The sequence below is a fragment of the Pan paniscus genome, chromosome 4 (assembly GCF_029289425.2).
Source record: "Pan paniscus chromosome 4, NHGRI_mPanPan1-v2.0_pri, whole genome shotgun sequence".
Classification (NCBI taxonomy): domain Eukaryota; kingdom Metazoa; phylum Chordata; class Mammalia; order Primates; family Hominidae; genus Pan; species Pan paniscus.
The window spans coordinates 133,655,569-133,679,543 of record NC_073253.2 but is presented as its reverse complement, the minus strand read 5'-3'; the positions used below and the strand labels follow the sequence as shown (position 1 = coordinate 133,679,543).

The window sequence follows — 23,975 nt, the reverse complement described above, 5'->3', positions numbered from 1 at the left end:
ATAAATGTAGGTCATTTTTCTCTGCTTTGTTTTAGATAGCTTCTTTTGTCATGTCTGCAAGTTTAGTCTTTTTTTTTTCTTCTACATTATCTAATCTGCTGTTAATCTCATCTGGTGTAAATACCTGAGATATTTTTCATCTCTGGAAGTTTTCATTTGGGCTTTTATATATCTTCTTTTTCTCTCCTCATCACATCATGTATTTCTTTAAATCCTTAATCATATTTATAAGATGTATAGTAGCTACATTAAAGTTCTTTTTTTTTTTTGGTTGAGATGGGGTCTTGCTATATTGCCTAGGCTGGAATTGAACTCCTCGGCTTAAGTGATCCTCCTGCCTCAGCCTCCCAAAGTGCTGGGATTGCAGGTGTGAGCCATCATACCTGGCTTAAGGTTCTTTTCTATTCTTTTTTTTTTTTTTGAGACAGAGTTTCGCTCTTGTTGCCCAGGCTGGAGTGCAATGGCACGATCTTGGCTCACTGCAACCTCTGCCTCCCGGGTTCAAGTGATTCTCCTGCCTCAGCCTCCCGAGTAGCTGGGATTACAGGCACCCGCCACCATGCCTGGCTAATTTTTTCTATTTTTCGTGCAGACGGGGTTTCAACATGTTGGCCAGGCTGGTCTCAAACTCCTGACCTCAGGCAGTCCACCTGCCTGGGCCTCCCAAAGTGCTGAGATTACAGGCATGAGCCACTGTGCCAGGCCGGTTCTTTTCTATTCTATTATCACCGTCATTCTGGGGTTTTTTCCTATTGATTGATTATCCCTCCTCAGCTTACTGGTCATGTAAGTTGGTATTTTTGCACACTCGATAATTACTGATTAAATGCAAGGTTGTGACTTTTCTGGGTAGTGCGTTTTGTTTGAAGGGTGCTCCTTTGAATATTCCTTTAAAGGGTATTTGGTGTTAGTGTGGTGCACAATTATGTAACTTGCTAATCAGTTTGCTTCTTCCAAGGCTTGCTTTATACTTTGTTATGGAAGCTCCAGAATAGTTTTTATTCTGAGACTAAATTAGTCCCACTACTCTTCACACTGGTTGGTGGGAATACAAATCATGAATTTTGTGAATTATTCAGTCAATTGCTTTCTGAAGGTTCCATCTTGGGCTTTGAGGAACTTCATCTCATTCATGCACAGATTACTATATATACAAAAAACCAAGGGGCTGTCTCTGTAGAGAGTTCCAGCCTTTTCAGCACTTTGCCTTACTCTTCTCAGACTGTCATCTCTGTCTCCAGTCAGTAAGGTTGCCAGTTTCAGTTTTGGTTCTCTTTCCCTTGCTATAGCCTAGAAACTGTGCCTAAGCAGTAAGCCAGGGCAACTGTAGGGATCACCTTGGTTTTTTCCCTTCTCTTAAGAGATAACAGTCCCATGTTGCCTGTTGTTCAATGTCAAAAACTGTGGTTTCATATATTTTATCTAGTTTTCTCATTGTTTATGGCAGGAGGGCAATTCCTGTGACAGTTAATCTTTCATGGGCAGGTGCAGAATACTCTAGCAGCTAACATTTATGGAATACCTGGTGGGTGTCAGGTCCTATTCTAACCACGTTACATACAACATCTCATTCAAAACAACAAAGTTGTGAGGGAAGTACTGATATCTTTGTTTTACAGACAAGAAAACTGAGGCTCTGCAGGATTATGTAACTAGCCCAAGATACAATAGTTGGTACAATAAGAGGTAGAAATAGGTGCCACATCACAGTAGCCTAAACTCTAAACCACTGTACAATGGTTATATTATACCTCCGAAGAGGGAAGAATGAGAAAGTCAAGGGGCAAGGAGGGTTTCTGGCACGTAATAAGATAAAGGAAGAACCAAAGGCAGCAAATAATTTGAATAGACATTTTTCCTAAGAAAATAAACAAATGGCTGGGCACAGTGATTCACACCTATAATTCCAGCAGTTTGGGAGGCCAAGGCAGGAGGATCACTTGAGCCTGGGAATTAGCAACCAGACTGGGCAATGTAGCGAGACTCCATCTCTACCAAAAAAAATCAGCTGGGCACAGTAGCACATGCCTGCAGTCCCAGCTATGCAGGAGGCTTAGGTGGGAGAACTGCTTGGGCCCAGGCGGTTGAGGCTGCAATGAGCCATGATGATGCCACTGCACTCCAGCCTGAGTGACAAAGCGAGACCCTTTCTTAAAAACAACAACCAAAAAAAAAGAAAGAAAAAAGAAAAGTTAAAAAAAAGCACATGGAAAGATACTCAACATCGTTAGTCACCAGGGGAAAGCAAATCAAAACGACACAATCAGATACTACTTCACAGCCACTGTGATGGCTATAACAAAAAAGACAAAGGACAAGTGCTGGCAAGAATGTGGAAAATTCCCTCATACATTACTGGTGGGATTGTAACATAGTGCAGCTACTTTAGAATATAGTCTGGCAGTTCCTCAAAAGGTTAAAAGTAGAATTGTCGTATGCCCTAGCCAATTCCACTCCTACATGTATATATATACTCAAGAGAAATGCAACCATACGTTCACACAAAAAAACTGTACACAAATGTTCACAGCAGCACTATTCATAATAGCCAAATGCGGAGGCAACCCAAAAGTCCATCAACTGGTGAATAAACAAAATGAAGTGTATCCAAAAAAGGAGTATTATTTGGCAATGCAAAGGAATGAATGGTTCACATGTGCTAAAACACAGATGAAACTTTAAAACATTACACTAAGTGAAAAGGGCTAGTCACAGAAGGCATAACAAAGTGTAAAGCAAGCCTTGGAAGAATCAAACTGTTTAGCAAGTTACTTAGCTATGCACTAGACTAGACACAATAGTGTATGTTTTGGTTTTTTTTTTTTTTTGAGATGAAGTCTTGCTCTGTTGCCCAGGTTGGAGTACAGTGGCGTGATCTCAGCTCACTGCAACCTCCGTCTCCCGGGTTCAAGCGATTCTCCTGCCTCAGCCTCTTGAGTAGCTGGGATTACAGGCATGTGCCACCATGCCCGGCTAATTTTTGTATTTTTAGTAGAGACAGGGTTTCACCATATTGGCCAGGCTGGTCTCGAACTCCTGACCTTGTGATCTGCCCGCCTTGGCCTCCCAAAGTGCTGGGATTACAGGCGTGAGCCATGGCGCCTGGCCGATTCTATTTTTATGACATGTCCAGAATAGGCAAATCTACAGAGAAAAAAGCAGACTACTTGTTAAAATAGCATTAGTCTCAAAAAAAAAAAGAGAAAAAAGTGGACTAGTGGATGCCAAGGGCTGAGGAGGAATCGACAGTGACTGGTAACAGGTATGGGTTGTCAGGTGGGGTGTGGGGTGATGAAAATGGAATTAGATAATGGCTGTACAACCTTGTAGATTTACCTTAATTAATTGATTTTTAGACAGGTCTCACTCTGTTGCCCAGGCTGGAGTGCAGTGGTATGATCATAGCTCACTATAACCTCAAACTCTGAGCTCAGGTGATCCTCCTGCCTCAGCCTCCTGAGTAGCTGTGACTACAAGCATGTGCCACCATATCTAGCTAGCTAATTTTATTTTATTTTGTAGAGATGGGGTCTTGCTGTGTTACCCAGACTGGTCTCAAACCCCTGGCCTCAAGTGATCCTCCTATCTTCCTCTCAAAGTCCTGGAATTACAGGCATGAGCCACCACGCTAAGCCTTGTACACATTAAAAGGGGTGAATTTTATGGCATGTGAATTACATCTCAATAAAGATGTTATTTAAAAAAAAACACAGGTACGGTGGCTCATGCCTATGATTCCCAGCACTCTGAGAGGTCGAGGAGGATCACTTGAGCCTAGGAGGTCAAGGGTGCAGTAAGCCATGATTGTGCTGCTGCGCTCCAACCTGGGCAACAGAGCGAGAACCTGCCTTAAAAAAAACAAACAAAAAAAAAAAACAAGGAAAAATTAAGAATAATCCTTCTTGTCTTGTTTCAGCCTTCCTAGGCTAAGTATTTGCCATTTTAAGGTCTTAAAATACAACAAAGTTGAATGAAGCCAAGTAGCTAAAGAGAGGCATAAGCCCATTCCTGCCTCAATTTTCAAATCCCACAACATCATGGACATACCTCCACGTTACCTTTCGAGCTACACAGGACAATGTTTACTTACCACTGCGTGGCCGGCTTTTCCTGAGCCGGTAACAGTCAAGGCAGACCCCAAATCCACATTTGCGACAAACCCAGTGGATGTTGAAGAGAGTTGTTTCACACACATCACACATCTCCCGTACACCACGCACAGCTCGCTTCCATGCCACTTTCTCTGGTGGAAAGAGGAAACAGAATTGGCATTGATCATCCTGACCAATAGCAAAAGACCCCAGACCCACTGATCCCTACTCAAGCTATTTTGTTCAGCAATAAAACTCAAAGATTCATAAAGTCTGTGTTTCTATAATTGTAGGAGAAACAAAATACAATAATTTCTAGTATTTCTGAACAAAGAGACTATATAACTTATTTATAATATAATGGTATTTCAAGGGCTCATGGTAATACCAGGATATAACCTATTGTCAAAAAGGAATTACTGCCACATGTTGTCACTTAAGGAATTGTAAAAATATATATATATATATTTTTTTGAGATGGAGTCTCGCTTTGTCACCCAAGCTGGAGTGCAGTGGCACGATCTCGGCTCACTGCAAGCTCCGCCTCCCAGGTTCACACCATTCTCCTGCCTCAGCCTCCCGAGTAGCTGGGATTACAGGCACCCGCCACCAAGCCCAGCTAATTTTTGTAGTTTTAGTAGAGACGGGGTTTCACCATATGGGCCAGGCTGGTCTTGAACTCCTGACCTCGTGATCTGCCTGCCTCTGCCTCCCAAAGTTGCTGGGATTACAGGCATGAGCCACTGCGCCCAGCCGGAATTGAAAAATTTTTAACTGGGGGAGTTTAAAAATAAGAGGATTCCTCCCTTGAAATTTAGGATACAGGGCTGGGCGCGGTGGCTCACACATGTAACCCCAGCACTTTGGAAGGCTGAGGCGGGCAGATCACGAGGTCAGGAGATCGAGACCATCCTGGCTAACACGGCGAAACCCTGTCCCTACTAAAAACACAAAAAATTAGCCGGGCTTGGTGGTGGGCGCCTGTAGTCCCAGCTACTCAGGAGGGTGAGGCAGGAGAATGGTGTGAACCTGGGAGGTGGAGGTTGCAGTGAGCCGAGACTGTGCCACTGCACTCCAGCCTGGGCGACAGAGCGAGACTCTGTCTCAAAAAAAAAAAAAAAAAAAAAAAAGAAATTTAGGATATAATTTCACAGTATAATTTTTCTTAGTCTGGAAAATAGGGCATAGTATCTTACAGACATGGAAATATTTGAAATGTATGAATAATGTGGGTTCTAGGTATGAAACATGGCACCTAGTAGCACACCATCTATTTACAAACCACAGAGCTTATTAATACAAATTGGTTCAAAGCAAACTGAAAATATTCAGAGTGAGGCAAACCCAAATGGGAATTTAAATGGATGTTATGGCTGCTGTGCTACAAAAACGAAAGGCAAGCAGAGAAGGAGTATTTGGTTTGTTAATTGCCAAAGACTGAAAGAATGAGGTCTGCTGGATATAGTTAAGGTCTCAACGACAGGTTGCTACAAAGAGAAGTCTTATCGGTCTTAATTCATTCACAGAAAATGCCATCTGCCACTGTCCCCAATCTTCCCGTTAAGTGAAAGAAAATAAAAGTTTTTCACTAGGAGCACCTGGAAGACAAGTGAGAAGGTGACTTACGGTGTGGCTCCACCATCATCATGGCCTCCTTCTCAGACATTACGAGCTGGCAGAACTGGTCCCCAACATTGGCCAGGATGTATTTTGAGGTCTCTAGATCTATCCCTTCTGCTAGGGAGGAAGAGGGAATCCACAGGTTCATGGCATCAGGGTCACTTTGCTGGGGGCTTAAAAACCCCTCCACACGGAGTACCCCCTTTCGAGTGAAGATCAACCTGAGACATGATCAAATACATGGTAAATCGCAGGAGCAACGCAAACTAACACACACCTAAACTCCTGGGACCTAAACAGAAGTAAAATGAGACAACAGGAATCAGACTAAGAATTTTCACCACAGTCGACCAAAACAGTATGCATTCTCTGCTAATAGTAAAGCTTGTTAACATAACATTTAGTAGGTCTAGATTCTTTAAAAAGCTGTCCCAGAGTTCCTCTTAGTTTTTCCATTCACCTGTTCTACACCTGCACCCATACTGCTGAATGTGACCAGAGAAAAACACAGACCCACTTTCCAATTTTTTTTTTTTTTTTTTTAAGACAGAGTCTTGCTCTGTCACCCAGGCTGGAGTGCCGTGGCATGATCTCGGCTCACTGCAACCTCCGCCTCCTGCGTTCAATTAATTCTCCTGCCTCAGCCTCTTGAGTAGCTGGGACTATAGGCGCACGCCACCATGCCCAGCTAATTTTTGTATTTTTAGTAGAGACAGGGTTTCGCCACGTTGCCCAGGCTGGTCTTGAACTACTGCCCAGGCTGGTCTTGAACTACTGACCTCAAGAGATCCGCCTGCTTCGGTCTTCCAAAGTGCTGGGATTACAGGCATGAACCACACCACTCCCGGCCAACACAGAGCCACTTTCATTGTAACAATTTATTTATTTATTTTTTGGAGACAAAGTTGCGTTCTGTTACCCAGGCTGGAGCACAGTGGTGCCATCACAGCTCACTGCAGCCTTGACCTCCTGGGCTCAAACAATCCTGCCACCTCAGCTTCTCAAGTAGCTGGGACTACAGGGACACGCCACCACATCCAGCTAATTTTTTATTTTTTAATTTTTTTTTGAGACAGAGTCTCGCTCTGCCACCCAGGATGGAGTGCAGTGGTGCGATCTTGGCTCACTGCAAACGCCTCCTCCGGGGTTCACGCCATTCTCCCGCCTCAGCCTCCCCAGTAGCTGGAACTACAGGCACCTGCCACCACGCCCAGCTGATTTTGTTTTTGTATTTTTAGTAGAGACGGGGTTTTACCATGTTAAGCCAGGATGGTCTCGATCTCCCGACCTTGTGATCCACCTGCCTCGGCCTCCCAAAGTGCTGGGATTACAGGCGTGAGCCACTGCGCCTGGCCTAATTTTTCATTTTTTAAAACTGTTTGTAGAGACAGGGTCTTGCCATGTTGCCCAGGCCAATTTCAAACACCTGGGCTTAAGCGATCCGCCCACCTCGGCCTTCCAAAGTGTAGGGATTATAGGCATAAGCCACTGTGCCTGGCCTTTTAACACTTTAAATTCATGTCTACCTACATCAAGTGAGTCCTTAATATTGCCTGACAGTCACAATACAGTTTCTTGGTACATTCCCTCTTCTAGATGCCTATTTTCATACCTTCCTTCTATTCATACCTCCAATATTACTTCCCCCGTGAGGACCTTGTTTTCTATTCCACTGAGAAAAGAGGAGCCAGAAGACAACCTCCACAAGCTCCCACCACGACACTACCACACTTCCCTGCAACTTGGCCCACATATTCCATGAGTTCCCGCTGCTCTGAACCAGCAAAGGCCAGTATCTCCTACTACATCCTATCACTTTTCCCCAACCCAAAGGCATTTCTCCACTAAATCTCTCCTCTCTTTTCAACATCATCTATTTTCTTCTCTATCAGATCACTGCTGCCAGCACATAAATTTGCTCCAATTTCTACCACAAAAATCCTCTCAAGCCATACCCTCCCTCCATTTATCCGCTTGAGCAAAGTTCCTCTAAAGAGCTGTCTATACTTGGCCGGGCGTGGTGGCTCACGCCTGTAATCCCAGCACTTTGGGAGGCTGAGGCGGGCGGATCACGAGGTCAGGAGATCAAGACCATCCTGGCTAACACGGTGAAACCCTGTCTCTACTAAAAATACAAAAAATTAGCTGGGTGTGGTGGCGGGCACCTGTAGTCCCAGCTACTCGGGAGGCTGAGGCAGGAGAATGGCGTGAACCCGGGAGGCGGAGATTGCAGTGAGCCAAGATTGCGCCACTGCACTCCAGCCTGGGCAGCAAGACTCCGTCTAAAAAAAAAGAAGAGTTGTCTATACTCATTGCCATAGGTTCCTTTCCCTTTTATTTTCTTCCCTACAATCAGGCAATTCCCCTACCAATCTGGCAAAACTATTTTGATAAGGTAATTCTACCTTGCTAAATCAGTCACTTCTAGTCCATATGTAACATGACCTGTCAGCAACATTTTTACTTTTTTATTAAAAATTGTTTTGTGCTGGGTGCAGTGGCTCACACCCATAAGCCCTGCACTTTGGGAGGCTGAGGCAAGCAGATCACCTCAGGTTAGGAGTTCAAGACCAGCCTGGCCAATGTGGTGAAACCCTGTCTCTACCAAAAATACAAAAAATTAGCCGAGCATGGTGGCGCGCACCTATAATCCCAGCTACTCAGGAGACTGAGGCAGGAGAATCGCTTGAACCCAGGAGATGGAGGTTGCAGTGAGCCAAGACCACGCCATTGCACTCCAGCCTGGGCAACAGGGCAAGACTCCGTCTCAAAAAAAATATATATTATTATTACTATTATTTTTTGTAGAGACAGGGTCTCACTACATCGTTCAGGGTGGTCTCAAACTGCTGGCCTCAAGTGATCCTTCAACCTTAGCCTCCCAAGATCCTCGGATTACAAGCGTGAGCTACTGCCCCCATTCAAGTCAGCAACATTTGACACAGTTCATTATTCCTTCCTGGAAATACTTTCTTTAGTTGTCTTCTGGGATACCTCACTGCCTAGTTTTCCTGCTACTTCACTAGCTGTTCTTTCTCAGTCTCCTTTACTAGTTGCTTCCATCTTTCTCACCTCTAAACATTGGAGAGTACCAGAGTTTGGTCCCTGGACTGCTATTCTTCTTTATCTATGCTCTGATCTCACTTAGACTGACAGCTTTAAATACCTGGTGATATCCAAATTTATATCTCCAGGTAGGACCCCTTCCCTTAACTCTAGAGCTGTATCCCCAGCTGCCTTCTCAGTATTTTCCTTTGAAAATCTAACAAGCATCTCAAATTTAACACGGCCAAGTTAAAACTCCCCCTTTTCCTCCCCAAACCTGCTTTTCCCTAAAGAATCTCTTTATCAGTAAATGGCAATCTCATTCTTCCTGTTTTTAGGCCAAAAGACATATCTACAACCAGACATAGAATCATCCTTAAGTCCTTTCTTTCATACTTCATATCTAATTCATTAGAAAATTATGTCTACTCTATCTTCAACTACTTCTCATCATGTCCATCACTATCTCCCTGGTCCAAGCCCCATCATTTCTCACTTGGATAATTCCAACAGCCTCCTAACTTCTCTGCTTCTGCCCTTGCCTCTACATAGCTTATTCTCAAAAAGGTGGCCAAAGTGGCCTTTTAAAACATTAATCAGTGTCACGCATCAGCTCAAGGCCTCCAATGACTTCTCATCAGAGTAAAAACCAAGGCCTTTGGAATAGCCCTTTAAAATGTGGACCCATCATTAACTCATTCACCTCAACTCCTTTTCCTTCTTTGCTTATTCTATTTTAGCAACCTAACTTTATGGACACACCAGAAATACTCCAGCTTTGGGATGCTTGCACCTGTCTGGAATACCTGTCACAGTGTGGTGTATTCTTTCACCTCCTGCAGGCTGTTCCTCAACTCTCACTTTCTCAGATCATCCTGTTTAAAACTGTAGCCTCTCTAGCATCCTCACACTTCAATCCTCTTTCCTTATTTTTCTCATAGTTATTATCAGCTGACATATCACTTATTATTTTTTCTTTTTCTTTTAGAGAGAGCCTCGCTTTGCTTCTAAGGCTGGAGTGCAGTGGTACGATCAAGGCTCAATGCAGCTTTGACCTCCTGGGCTCAAGTGATCCTCCCACCTCAGCCTCCTGAGTAGCTGGAATTACAGGTGTGTGCCACCACACTCAGCTAATTTTTAAAATTTTCTGTAGAGACTAGGTCTCACTATGTTGCCCATGCTGGTCTCAAGTGATCCTTCTGCTTCGGCCTCCCAAAGTGCTGGAGTTAAAGGCATGTAATCATGCTTGGCCTTTTTTCCTTATTTACTGTCTGCCTCCCCAAACCTTCTGAGGGCTGAAATTTGATTTTTTTGTTGTTCACTGCTGAATATTCAATGGCCAGAACAAGGGTTGGCACACATTAAATGCTCAATAAACATTTGCTAAGTGAATCCACACCATATTGGTAAACCATTTGGATTTACTTTAAAAATTAAAGATTCTTGAAAGGTCACTCAGAAGAAACTCCCCTTCTAAGTTTATCAAGCAGAAGAAAAGTAACTAAAGAGATATTGTTTGGTAAAAGCAGACGATATTCCCACATTTCCATCAGTTATATCTATTTCAAAGATGCTTCACATTATCTCCAAATCTTACCTCCCCGTCTTTTTAACATGACTCAAGTTACTCTAGCACTGAGGAGGAATAAGCAGTCAGGTAGATCCATAATATGAAATGCAGTCCTTCTGCTTATAATAGTGGTTTCAAATAGAACCAACCCAAGCTAGGAATTACTCAGGGAATAGCACAGAGCTGCAGCTAACACTGCTCAATTTTAATTCTCCACGGACAAAATCACATGTCATTTTACAATCCAAACAACTAAGTGACTACTATGCCAGAGCCTCTTCACAGACGCTGAGAGCAAAGGAGTTGAGGAAAGCAAAGACCAAGATGATGAAACATGTTTATAGACTCAGAGAAAGAGTGGAAGTTATGTGTCACTAATGAAAACTAGCAAAGGAGGAAAACAGGAGTTTGGGTACCTCCGGAAGTGAAAGAAACGGCAGGCTACAGTAGAATCATCTTGCTCCTGTTCCTTAAACTTCCGGTACCGCTCCAGGCGGCATTCACGACACTTGTGCAGATGAGGTGCCACATTGATGCATGACCCATCCTGCAGGAAGGGCTCTCCAGATTGCTTCAGCTTCTTCACTTTGCTTACATCTTTCAGCACTGACTGGCCAACTGTGGCAAGGGGGAGAGAAGAAAAGTTTGTCATGAGGTGTAAACAGGAACCAATAGCATGATTCTTTTGGGGACAGACATTTGTCCTGACCTGGGTTGCTACTCCTTTCCCTGCTTGGGCATGTACCCATTATGTCCATCCTTGACAGGAAGGGAAAGCAAGGAGCAAAGAAGCTTCCATTGGGAGCTAAGAACCATGCAGAACTTGTGGGAAGTGCCCCACTATGGCAAAACAACTTTGAATATGGATGTGAAAAACACAAGAAGCCAGAATGTAGCCATCACCTGCCTCTAGTCTCTCACGATATGGCTATTCTGTTCATCAGGACCTCTTGAGCTCCCACAACATAGCAATTCCTATTGAGAACAGCCACTTTTACCATGAGACTTTGTTTTACCCACTTCTGGACCATAACCTCACACCACACAAGTTAATGGATTTTGATAGAGCTGTTAAAATCCTTATGTAGGTTTCAGAGAGGAGCAAACTGAGGGGTGATTCTCTCTGCTTCATCAAGTCTACAAATGTCTGCTATGTGGGAATGGATACCAGTTCCCAGTAACCCCTCTGAAGTAAAGAGGATGGGCCAAAGTGAAGAAAAAGGGATGAGACAAATGCAAAGAAATAGTTCCTGACCAAAAATAACTGACCGCCAAGGAAGATCAAGAGTCCTCCTTTGGGGGATTATCATTATTTGGGACAGACACCCCTCCTACAGTGCCGGTTTAGATGCAATCCTGCCCTGAACCAGGCCTGACGAGGGGCCTCTGCCAGGTCCTCTTGGCTCTGTAATTCTATGAGATTACAGAACTCTCCATCAAAGTGAGTGCCTCTGCTGCACAAGAACACAACAGGCATTTGAGCCCAGTGCCAGAGCAAAGCCCAAATATAGCCCCAGCAGGATCACCTTTCAGGGGGGCAGTCCGAGGCCGGCCCTTGGGGGCCTGCTTCCCTTTGCTTTTGCCCAGCAACAGCTCAGCACTGCGCTCCCCATTGGGGCCCAGCTTCCCCATCAGGTGCTCTGGAATTCCCTTCAGGCCTGTCTTAGCCTGCAGCTGCTCCTCAGAGTCACTCAAATCTGACAGGTCACTGTTGGTGCTGGAGTCCGAGTCTTGTCTGCAAGCCAAGCTTCGTTCATCCAGTGAGAACCTTTTCACAGCTTCAAAAGGAGCTTTGTTCTCCTGTGAAAAATCTGCCGGGGAGGACAGAAAGCCGCCTGAGTGCCTGCCAAAGACGTTACTAAAGGTTTTGAGGAGGGGATTGTCCTGCTGCCCAGGCCCCACAGTTGGCCTCTCCTCTGTGGGGCTGGAGGAGAGAGTTGGCATCTCAATGGGCTGAGTGAGGCTGCTGGTGGGCGAGCTGGAGCGGCCATTCCCCATGGCAGAGAGGCTTGGGCCCCCACTGGTAAGAGCTGAGCCCAGAACACCAGATACTAGCTTGGAGGAGTCAGTTGTAATGAAGAGGGGTTTCTTCTTTGCTAAAGATGCCGAATCTGCAGAGGAGTGAGACTCGGGCCAGCTGGGTGCCACCTTGGAGGTGACAGTGGTAGCAGAAGAGGAGCTACCTGATGCCTGAGATGCAAAACTACTGAAAGGGCTGTGTTCAACTTTCTCCACAAATGCCAGGAAAGGATTAGAAGGCTCTTCTCGGGACAATTTGGGGGGCTGTAAAAATAGATTTTCATGATTCTCTGGGGTACGGGCATTTAGGAGGCTCCGTGGGAAGGCTGGAGTGAGGGTGGGCATGGACTCTGCAGGCACTTTCCGGTCCACAGAGCTGCCAGCCTTAGAGCCTGGCTTAGTGTCTGTTCCAAGAACGGATCTGCCTTTACACAGGCCTGAGCTCAGGCTCTCAAGGCTTTGTTTGAATGAGTCCCGACTAGAAGAATCATCAGCCAAACTCTCTGAAACAGTAGTGAAGTAGTTACTGGTAGGTAAAGTTTGGGACATGCATTGAAAAAACAAGTTTTTGGAGAGATCAGTGTCTTTCTGTGCCTCTTGTGCAGAGCTACAGCCAAAAGAGAAGCCCAAAGGTTTGTTCTCTGTGGCTAGAACACCATTGGACTGGCTCCTTCCACTTCCAAAAGTCAAAGGTTGCGATGAACTAGGGAGAGGTGCTCCAAATCCAGAAGAGGCCAGAATAGAATTTCTTGAATTCTGAAAGGAAGATAGCCTGAATTAGTGATGCTGGCTTCTCATGACAATCTAATGATCTCTTTCTTGGACCTCACTATCACCAGATCAATATTTCTTGGGGGTCCATCAACTTTTCTCTTTTACAATTCCATGGATCTGCTCTTGTAACTGGAGTTCACCAGCAGTGGGGAAGAAATCTGCCACAGACTACACTGAGGGCATCTTTAGCAAGGTGAACCAGAGATAGCAGGATGTCATTCATCCTGCAATTCCCTTGGTTGTTATCCAATTGGTCGTCACAGTGCTAGAAGGCCTTGTAGGCTTTTTGCTATCTATTTGGAAGTGAAGAGCTCCTCTAAGGAACTGGAGAAAAGGGTTCCTGAATAGACATCAGCTTTTACAGTGACCCCTGTAATATTAATATATCTCAATGACCTTGGGAGCTATTGTTAAAGTTTTCATTTATTTAGGCTACTGTAAAATTGCCCATTTTACAAAAAGTGGCTTTAATCCTAGGACAAGCCTACTGCACGTTAAAGAAAAGTGTTTTCCTTATTAATCTGAAAGTCCACAACATGGACCCTTTTGGATTTTGGCATCTATTTATGGGTTCAAGTCAACCTACAAGTTGAATATCTACTTCAATTAATGTTAGACGTAAAGATGCTAAATTAAAGAAAGCAAGCTATTTACCAAGACCTTTGTTATAATTAGAATCTAATAAGAATCCAAAGAGGATAAATGTATATACTGACAATATCCCAAAAAAAGCCTTCAGCATAACTGAAGAATGAAATAATAGAACACTCCCCTTTCCTTCTTTTACCTTCAAAATGTTAACGTCTGCTTGTGAATGACTGTATAAAGAAGAATGGGGCCTGGCGCGGTGGCTCATGCCTGTAATCCCAGTACTTTGGGAGGCTGATGTGGGCGGATCACGAGGTCTGGAGGTCAAGACCATCCTGGCCAACACGGTGAAACCCTGTCTCTACTAAAAATACAAAAAATGAGCCGGGCATGGTGGCACGTGCCTGTAGTCCCAGCTACTCGGAAGGCTGAGGCGGGAGAATTGCTTGAACCCAGGAGGCGGAGGTTGCAGTGAGCCCAGATCGTGCCACTGCACTCCAGCCTGGCAACAGGGCAAGATTCCCTCACAGAAAAAAAAAAAAAGGAAGGACTTTCCTATATATTAATGTACCCAGATACAGACAAGAGAAAGGGACACACACACACACACACACACACACACACACACACACAGAGAGAGAGAGAGAGAGAGAGAAGAGACCCATAGGTAGGTATGAGCCCAAACTTATATTTATTAATTTAATAAAACACAGATCCTAGTATTTGACTTGCTAACCATAGATTACTTTCAAGTAGTAGAGGATGATATACCTTAATATTCACTTTAAAACACTGGAAATAAAAATTATTCCATCACCACTTAATGGATATGGAGTTTTCCTTTTGGGGTGATGAAATTTCTGGATCTAGATAGTCTTCACAGTTTCGCAACACTGTAAATGTACTAAATGCCACAGAATTGTACATTTTAAAGTTGTAAGTTTTACATTATGTGTATTTTACTACAATTAAAAAAAAAGTGATTCCCGATAAACAAAAGGGCTATACTCTTATAAAGAGGGGAGAGAGTTTTAATTAAACTATTCTTTAAATACACAAGAGGAGTTAACATTCAGGATTTCCTTGAGGAGTAGCATAGAGACGTACGAATCAAGCAGGCCACCTAGGCTTGCCTCTGTCTCTGCTACAGAGACTACTTCAGGGTATTTTAGAGTTAAAAAATAAAACTCCTTTTCTTTTTTCTTTATCTTCCTACTAACCAGTAAGTATTGACTTAAACTTCCTCCCCACAATAGAGAAAAAGAACAGACACAGCCCTGAGGTGCCGCTGTTGCTTCACAGGCAGGATTTGGCCAGGAGCCTTGATACCTGCATGACTGCAAGGAACTAGCATGGGTAGCTCATGTTTCACTCCTAAAGTTACCCTTTAAAAATAAATACACACATGAATGAAAAATAATTTGGATGGTCTTTCATTTTCCTTCAAATGATTAAATTCCAAATCCTTTTCTTATAAAAAGGTGATGAGAAACTCATGTCAAGCCAGTTTTTAGGGCAAGAAGTTTCCTGTTGGCTCTGTCTTTATTTTAGATCAGGCATTGTAATGAAAACATTCATTTCTACACATTTATTTATTTATTTTTTGAGACGGAGTCTCGCTCTGTCACCCAAGCTGGAGTGCAGTGGCGCAATCTTGGCTCACTGCAATCTCCGCCTCCCAGGTTCAAGTGATTCTCCTGCCTCAGCCTCCTGGGTAGCTAGGATTACAGACACATGCCACCAAGCCCAGCTTATTTTTCTTTTTTTTCTTTTTTTTTTAAGACGGAGTCTCGCTCTGTTGCCCAAGCTGGAGTGCAGTGGCACAATCTTGGCTCACTGCAAGCTCTGCCTCCCGGGTTCACGCCATTCTCCTGCCTCAGCCTCCCGAGTAGCTGAGACTACAGGCGCTTGCCACCACGCCCAGCTAATTTTTTGTATTTTTAGTAGAGACGGGGTTTCACCGTGTTAGCCAGGATGGTCTCGATCTCCTGACCTCGTGATCCGCCCGCCTCGGCCTCCCAAAGTGCTAGGATTACAGGCACGAGCTGTACTATGCCTGGCTCATTTCTATACTTTTAAATCATATCCTAGAAGAAGAACCAAACAGAAACACAGCAACATGACTGTCATAGTCACAGAAATTCCCTCAACCTGTTTAAAAGAAAATACTCTTTGAATCTGAATTTCATATATTCAGCTTTGCTACTCTAAGAGTAGCAGCATTCAATGGATCTCTTTTATAGCATGTAAAACCTGGTCTATTTTGTAAGCTCCATTTACATTCACACTGCCTTTGACATGGAGTTGTTTTTGTTTTGTTTTGTTTTTTTGAGACATAGTCTTGCTCTGTCGCCCAGGCTGGAGTGCAGTGGCACAATCTCGGCTCACTGCAAGCTCCACCTCCCAGGTTCACGCCATCCTCCTGCCTCAGCCTCCCGAGTAGCTGGGACTACTACTACTAAACTAGCCGCCACGCCCGGCTAATTTTTTTGTATTTTTAGTAGAGATGGGGTTTCACCGTGTTAGCCAGGATGGTCTTGATCTCCTGACCTTGTGATCCGCCCGCCTTGGCCTCCCAAAGTGCTGGGATTACAGGCGTGAGCTACTGTGCCTGGCCAACATGGAGTTGTTTTTAAATAATTCAGACACTATGATGATTTACACTGGAAATCCATATAAGATCCTCACCTGGTTATCCTGGGAATGCTGGTCAACTAACAGGACAAACCATCAACAGCGTGAAATTTGCATTTACAGGCCTTCTCCTCGTCTGTGTGGACATTTCCTCTCCCTCCCTATCCCTGCACACTAGGGATTAACAATCTGCACTTGTTGGGGAGGGAAAGAAGTCACGTTTGTCATGTTTTGTCTGGCATTGTTTTTTCTGAAATGATTCCGTTTTAGGATGTGAGCTCCTTCAAATAGAAGTTTCAATTCCTTATATATAATATACAGTACTCAGCACACAGTAGTTTCCTATATATAATTTTTAAAAATCATTAAGCATTTTATTTCTGTATTTCATATTTTAGCTTGAGTTAATAGCTGTTTGGGGAAAAAAAAGATGACTAGCACCATAAATCATATTTTGGTGACCAAAATTAGTCAAAAAGAATATATTATACTGATTTTGATATTTTGGATTAGGGAGACAACTTGATGTTAACTTACATTTAACAGAGGTTCCATTTTAGCAACAATATATGCATATCAGATAAAGAACAAAGGAAATCAGATACTGTTGTGATGAAATCCATCAAATTTTCAGGTAAGGCTTAAAAAGATGAAGATAGGGAGAAAAAACCTTCCATGGCCATATCAAATGATGGAAATTAACTCAGCCTCAAGGGAAAATACCACAGAAAATGATGAATTGAAAACAGGGTAATGGTAGCTTGCACACATAGCCTTAATTATAGTATTCACTATTACCAATACTGTAATTCATTAACCTCACCTCTTATAGGCCTAGCAGAGGCTTGATCACTACATGAACTAAATAGATAATTGAATTTAAAACATTCCCCACCAGATCTACTTTAACATGTCTTTAAATTAGGTTGTATCATCAGTTTTTGATTCACCCAACTGTTCCGGTGCCTTTTAAGAGCTGATAAAGTTATTAAACTATACACATTTGCCCAGTGAGCAGTAAAGGCCTTCCACAGAGTATAATTTAAGCACATCTCAGAAATACTCCTTCCCTGGGGCACTTGAATGTTTTTTAATGTTAGCAATAAAGGAGGGCGAAAGAGTAAACCCAAATCTTGCAAATCTGCCCCTGAAGTAACTCACCTCTCCCGAGGCCTGCGACCGGCTGCCTTTCTGTTTTTCTGGCACAGTCCCTGCTGCAAGGCCAGTGTCTGAGATCCTCACTGTGTTTGGGGTGGAGCTGGCGGTAGTGACCACAGCTGCGGAAGCCACTATGCCCTGGCCAACTTGTTCCAGTGTTTTTCCTGCCTCTTTGTTTTCGGCTCCACCCACCTCTGGGGCCAAAGGTGTCTGACCTGTGGCTGTAGAATATGGAGTGAAAGATGCAGGTGTGTCCCCACCTACAGGCTCATCCTGCACCACCAGAGTCCTGCCGTTTTCTTTGGTGTAAGTGGCAAAGCGAATGTTGCGGTTTATCTGGGGGACAAATGTAGACGGTGGCTGCTTGGCTCTCTGATCCAGCCCTGGCTCTCCACTGGCATTCCCTCCTTTCCAGGGCCCTCGGCTTGCCTCACCTCCATCGCTCCCATTACTGTCTACTTCACCCCTGTCTCCTTTTAATTTCTTTGATGCAGGGTCACACCCAGAGTCCGAAGCACTTTTCCTCCTCCGGCCATCTTTCCCCTCTATGCTTTCTCTCTTCTTCTTTCCTTTGGAAGATTTTACTGCTTTTAACGTACCCCCCTACAAAACAAAATTCAAAAAAGATTACAAGGAAACTTTCATCCTGTGAATACCACACACCATTAGCTCTTTCCCATCTCTAGAAGCAGACAAAGCAGGCATAGACTGCCAAGTTCCAATGCCAGTTCTAAAACATCCCCTTTGTTAAAAGCTCTAATCTTTCTGTGACTCAATTTATACACACACATTCAAGATAATAGTTACTAGAGGTTAACTCACTTGGCAAACTTTCTCTTAAATAAAACATTACACTGCCTTAAATGGACTTCTTTGAGGGTTTTAACAATTTGTTGAGTTTCTTTTACAAAATAGAGTGCTAAAGCTAGGGTGGGAGCTCATTTACCCCTTTATTACTCACTTTATTACATATTTATCTCCTTGCTTGAAAGAAACTTGCATTTTAAGTACTGAAATAGGACATCTTCTCTAACCAGAAGTCACTAAACCAACGTTTGTGAGTCTGTGACCAAAGGAAAAGTGAACCTGGGCTGGGCACAGTGGCTCACGCCTGTAATCCCAGCAGTTTGGGAGGCCAAGGCGGGCAGATCACAAGGTCAGGAGATTGAGACCATCCTGGCCAACATGGTGAAACCCCATCTCTACTAAAATATAAAAAATTAGCCGGGTGTGGTGGCGTATGCCTGTAGTCCCAGCAACTTGGGAGGCTGAGGCAAGGGAATCGCTTGAACCCAGGAGGCCTGGCGTGTTGGCTCATGCCTGTAATCCCAACACTTTGGGAGGCTGAGGTGGGTGGATCTACCTGAGGTCAGGAGTTTGAGACCAGCCTGGGCAACATGGTGAAACCCTGTCTCTACTAAAAATACAAAATCAGCCAGGCATGGTGGTGCATGCCTGTAATCCCAGCTACTGGGGAGGCTGATGCAGGAGAATCACTTGAACCCGGGAGGGGAAGGTTGCAGTGAGCCGAGATTGCGCCACTGCACTCCAGCCTGGGCGACAAGAGGGAAACTCCTTGTCAAAAAACAAAACAAAACAAAACAAAAAACTGTTATGCAAAGCTCAAGATTAACTTTTGTTTGCCTATACTTTTGGTAATATTATCTAAGTTTCTAAACCTTTCTTTCCTTTTTTTTTTTTTTTTTTTTTTCTGAGATGGAGCCTTGCTCTGTTGCCCAGGCTGGAGTGCAGTGGCACAATCTTGGCTCACTGCAACCTCCACCTAACGGGTTCAAGTGATTGTCTTGCCTCAGCCTCCCCAGGAGCTGGGACTACAGGTGTGTGCCACCACACCCGGCTAATTTTTTTTTTTTTTTTTGAGACAAGAGTTTCACTCTTGTCGTGCAGGCTGGAGTGCAATGGCGTGATTTCAGCTCACGACAACCTCCGCCTCCTAGGCTCAAGCGATTCTCCTGCCTCAGCCTCCCAAGTAGCTGGGACTACAGGTGCCTGCCACCATGCCCAGCTAATTTTTTGTATTTTTAGTAGAGACAGGGTTTCACCATGCTGGCCAGGTTGGTCTTGAACTCCTGACCTCAGGTAATCTACCCACCTCAGCCTCCCAAAGTGCTGGAATTACAAGTGTGAGCCACTGCGCCTGGCCTAATTTTTGTATTTTTTTAGTAGAGATGAGGTTTCGCCATGTTGGCCAGGCTGGTCTCGAACTCCTGACCTCAGGTGATCTGCCCACCTCGGCCTCCCAAAGTGCTGGGATTACAGGTATGAGCCACCACGCCCAGCCTCTAAACCTTTCATTCAAGAACTTTATCTGTTTGCTAAGTGTTGTTTTCTTTTGACTTTTTTTTTTTTTTTTTAAGTCGGAGTCTTGCTCTGTCGCCCAGGCTGGAGTGCAGTGGCACGATCTCGGCTCACTGCAAGCTCTACCTCCCAGGTTCACGCCATTCTCCTACCTCAGCCTCCAGAGTAGCTGGGACTACAGGTGCCCGCCACCGCGCCCGGCTAATTTTTTTTGTATTTTTAGTAGAGACGGGGCTTCACCGTGGTCTCGATCTCCTGACCTCGTGATCCAGCCGCCTCGGCCTCCCAAAGTGTTGGGATTACAGGCGTGAGCCACCGTGCCTGGCCTTGATTTTTTTCTTCTTTTTTTTTGAGACGGAGTTTTGCTCTTGTCACCCAGGCTGGAGTGCAATAGCACAATCTCAGCTCACTGCAACCTCCGCCTCCTGTGTTCAAGCGATTTTCTTGCCTCAGCCTCCCAAGTAGGTGGGATTACAGGTGCCCGCCACTACGCCCAGCTAATTTTTGTGTTTTTTAGTAGAGACAGGGTTTCATCATGTTGGCCAGGCTGTTCTCAAACTCTGACCTCAGGTGATCCACCTGCCTCGGCCTCTTTTGATTTTTAAAAGCTTTTAAATTCTTTCTCAATCTCTATCACCACACAGTTTTCACTGTTGCAGATCACAATCAGTGAACTCTGTTCTTTCTTGTTCATTCACCCATACTTAAAGGAGATGAGGTGATCATGGATCTCTAAAAAGGGTTACTATAAAACTTGGCAGAACTATAAAAAATAATTGGACTCTGCTAGCAAAGAAAACAGTAATATCATGTTAATACCAAAAAAGGAAGAACCAACATCTGCTGCTAAAAACCAAAGATCACCAGGCGTGGTGGTTCGCGCCTGTAAACCCAGAACTTTGGGAGGCCAAGGTGGGCGGATCGCGAGGTCAGGAGTTTGACACCAGCCTGGTCAATATGGTGAAACCCTGTCTCTACTAAAAACACAAAAATTAGCTGGGCATGGTGGTGTGCGCCTGTAGTCCCAGCTACTCAGGAGGCTGAGACATAAGAATCACTTGAACGGCCGGGCGCGGTGGCTCACGCCTGTAATCCCAGCACTTTGGGAGGCCGAGGCGGGCGGATCACGAGGTCAGGAGATCGAGACCATCCTGGCTAACACGGTGAAACCCCGTCTCTACTAAAAATACAAAAAATTAGCCGGGCGTGGTAGCGGGCGCCTGTAGTCCCAGCTACTCGGGAGGCTGAGGCAGGAGAATGGCGTGAACCCGGGAGGCGGAGCTTGCAGTGAGCCAAGATCACCCCACTGCACTCCAGCATGGGCGACAGAGCAAGACTCCATCTCAAAAAAAAAAGAAAAAAACAAAAACAAACATCCCACCTATAAGTCATCCAGCCAACTTGCAGAGCCTGGCTCACAGCAACCTACTACCAGTCCCTAAACAACTTATATGTAAGTCCTACTTACAGTGAGCTACTCATACGTGAGTAAGCAGCCTACAACATTGAGACCAGTACTCCCCAGTTCTATTTGGCCAGCTGAACAGTACCTGGCATACAATATATGCTTAATGAAGGAATGAAATAAGGAAAGGAACAAAAAAGGGGACCAATACACGATCAAAGTAGCAGGTGTTTTTGGCATGCAAACACAGTCAAGAGACTTACCCTGTTTGTGGTAATATTACACGTAGTAAACAGTTTTTAAATTTAACCCTGGCCAGGTGCAGTGGCTCATGCCTGTCATCCCAGCACTTTGGGAGGCTTAGGTGAGAGTTTGAGACCAGACTGGGCAAGATAGCGAGACCCTGCCTCAAAAAAAAAATTTTTTTTTTCTTTTCCTATTCTGATCTCGTTTTAGGAAGTCAAGAATGACTGGATAAAGATGAAGAAAGACTATATACTTAGCAGGAGTGGCAACGACAGCAATATTACAGAGGTGCTAAGATACTGTGAGGAATATGTGGACAGCTGGTCAACTGAAGGAAATTCACACAGAATTACTTGATTGGTTCAGGCAGAGATTTTTATTTATTTACTTATTTTTTTTGAGACGGAGTCTTGCTCTATCGCCCAGGCTGGAGTGCAATGGTGCGATCTCAGCTCATTGCAACCTCCACGTCCCAGGTTCTAGCGATTCTCCCACCTCGGCCTCCCGAGTAGCTGGGATTACAGGCACCCACCATCAGGCCTGGCTATTTTTTTTTTTTGTATTTTTGTAGAGACAGGGTTTCACCACGTTGGCCAGGCTGGTCTTGAATTCCTGACCTCAGGTGATCCGCCTGCCTCGGCCTCCCAAAGTGCTGGGATTACAGGCGTGAGCCACTGCGCCTGGCCCAGAGAGCTTTAATGTATCTTTTTTGGGGCTATATTAATTCTGAATAAACCAAGAGTTGGGCTGGTTCATAACAATTATGGAGTAACCAATCCACTGGGGGCTGAGCACTGAACTAGGTACCAGCTTGAATTGATTCTACTTGGGAATACAGAATTTCAGACTCCCTCGGAGCTCACTGCCACCGAATGGAAAAAAAAAAAAGTGGACGTAGTTTATCCTTCACTTCTTGTTACTTGGTAGATCACGAGTATTACTACTGCTTATTGCACTTTTAACTGACTACTATATCTTTCAAATATACCTGTCCTGACAGAATATAGGAAGAAACCAGCCTTGCACTTTACAAGAACTAGGGAACATAGTCATGCTTAAAAGGGTTTGCTCAAACTAGGTCTCTTTCTTGAGAATATCCCCCCTTAATTAGACAGACTGTGGAGAGAGCAAAAAAATGTACAGTGGCTAAAGTTGAACAACTCAAAAGGCATCCATGGAAAACACATATATAAGGGATCTACACACAGCAAGATAATGCAAGCTCATGAGTCTGCTCAGGAATGCAGTCCATTACTGTACCTCGCTTTGAGGCGTTGAATTATCCATCAGCATCACATGGATTAGTCTGGGATCTACCGACTTGATCTCACCACTCTACAGTAGGAGGGGAAAAAGATATTTAATGCCTTGTCCATAAAGACATAATTATATAATTTCCTAATCAATGTAATTATCTCTTTATTGATTCAACTCACCTACTAGAATGAAAGCTCCATGAGAGCAGAGATCTCTACTGTCTCATTTACTGCTACAACAGGTCTAGAATATGGTAAGCATTCAAATATTTAAGTGAATGAATGAAAGAAGTGAATTCATGTCCAAGTGTGTCTTTTAGCGATGTTAATTCTGAATCCTGTATCTCTAAAACTGTCCTATTCTGTATAGTATGAAACAAAAAACCTTCAGAACCAATAATCTTTAAAAGAATCACTCTAGGGCTGGGTGCGGTGGTTCACATCTGTAATCTCAGCATTTTGGGAGGCCAAGGTGGGTGGATCACCTGAGGTCAGCAGTTCAAGACCAGCCTGGCCAACATGGTGAAACCCTGTTTCTACTAAAAATACAAAAAATTAGCTGGGTGTGGTGGCGTGTCTGTAATCTCAGTGAATCAGGAGGCTGAGGCAGGAGAATTGCTTGAACCTGGGAGGCGGAGGTTGCAGTGAGCCGAGATCGTGCCATTGCACTCCAGCTTGGGCAACAAAAGCAAAACTCTGTCTCAAAAAGAAAAAAAAAAAAAAAAAAATCACTCCAGGCTGGGCATGGTGGATCATGCCTGTAACCCCAGCACTTTGGGAGGCTGAGGCAGGAGGACCAGGAGTTCGAGACCAGCCTGGGCAACACAGTGAGACTCTGTTTAAAAAAGAATCATTCTACTATTAAAGAATAAAAACTCAGTGGGGGGCAATTTGATAGAAAATTTCAAATTTATTGTGCATATTCTTTGACCTAGCAATTATACATATAAATTTATTCCAATAAATAATGTAAAAAGATGTTCAAGGATGTTCACTGTGACATATGTATTAGTGAAAATATTGGCAATGATTTAAATGTCTATCAATTTTAGATTAGTCATGATATATCCATGTAGTGGAAAAGAACGCATCTATTTTAAAGGATGAGACAGATCTTTACATTTACATACAAAAATGCTCATTATATACAATTAAGTAAAAAAGGTAAATTATATAACTATATGTACTATATGATCTTATTTGTTACTAAAGTGTGACTTATATAATTATAGAGCATATAAATTATATCA

The 23,975-nt window shown here is 44.0% G+C and overlaps 1 protein-coding gene across 3 annotated transcripts in view; it reads right to left on the bottom strand.

Moving 5' to 3' along the window:
* KDM3B (lysine demethylase 3B) overlaps nt 1-23,975 on the bottom strand; it is an 84,512-nt gene that overhangs the window by 32,904 nt on the left and 27,633 nt on the right. For 2 of the 3 annotated variants that reach the window (XM_008954713.7, XM_034960580.3), the window contains exons 6-11: nt 22,730-22,804; nt 17,503-18,102; nt 11,853-13,101; nt 10,743-10,944; nt 5,718-5,932; nt 4,091-4,243 (exon numbers count right to left, since the gene is read on the bottom strand). In XM_008954713.7, the coding sequence (XP_008952961.4) occupies nt 4,091-4,243; nt 5,718-5,932; nt 10,743-10,944; nt 11,853-13,101; nt 17,503-18,102; nt 22,730-22,804 (2,494 nt within the window). The remainder of the gene's footprint in view (nt 1-4,090; nt 4,244-5,717; nt 5,933-10,742; nt 10,945-11,852; nt 13,102-17,502; nt 18,103-22,729; nt 22,805-23,975) is intronic. The other variant, XM_034960581.3, reaches the window with a different exon arrangement.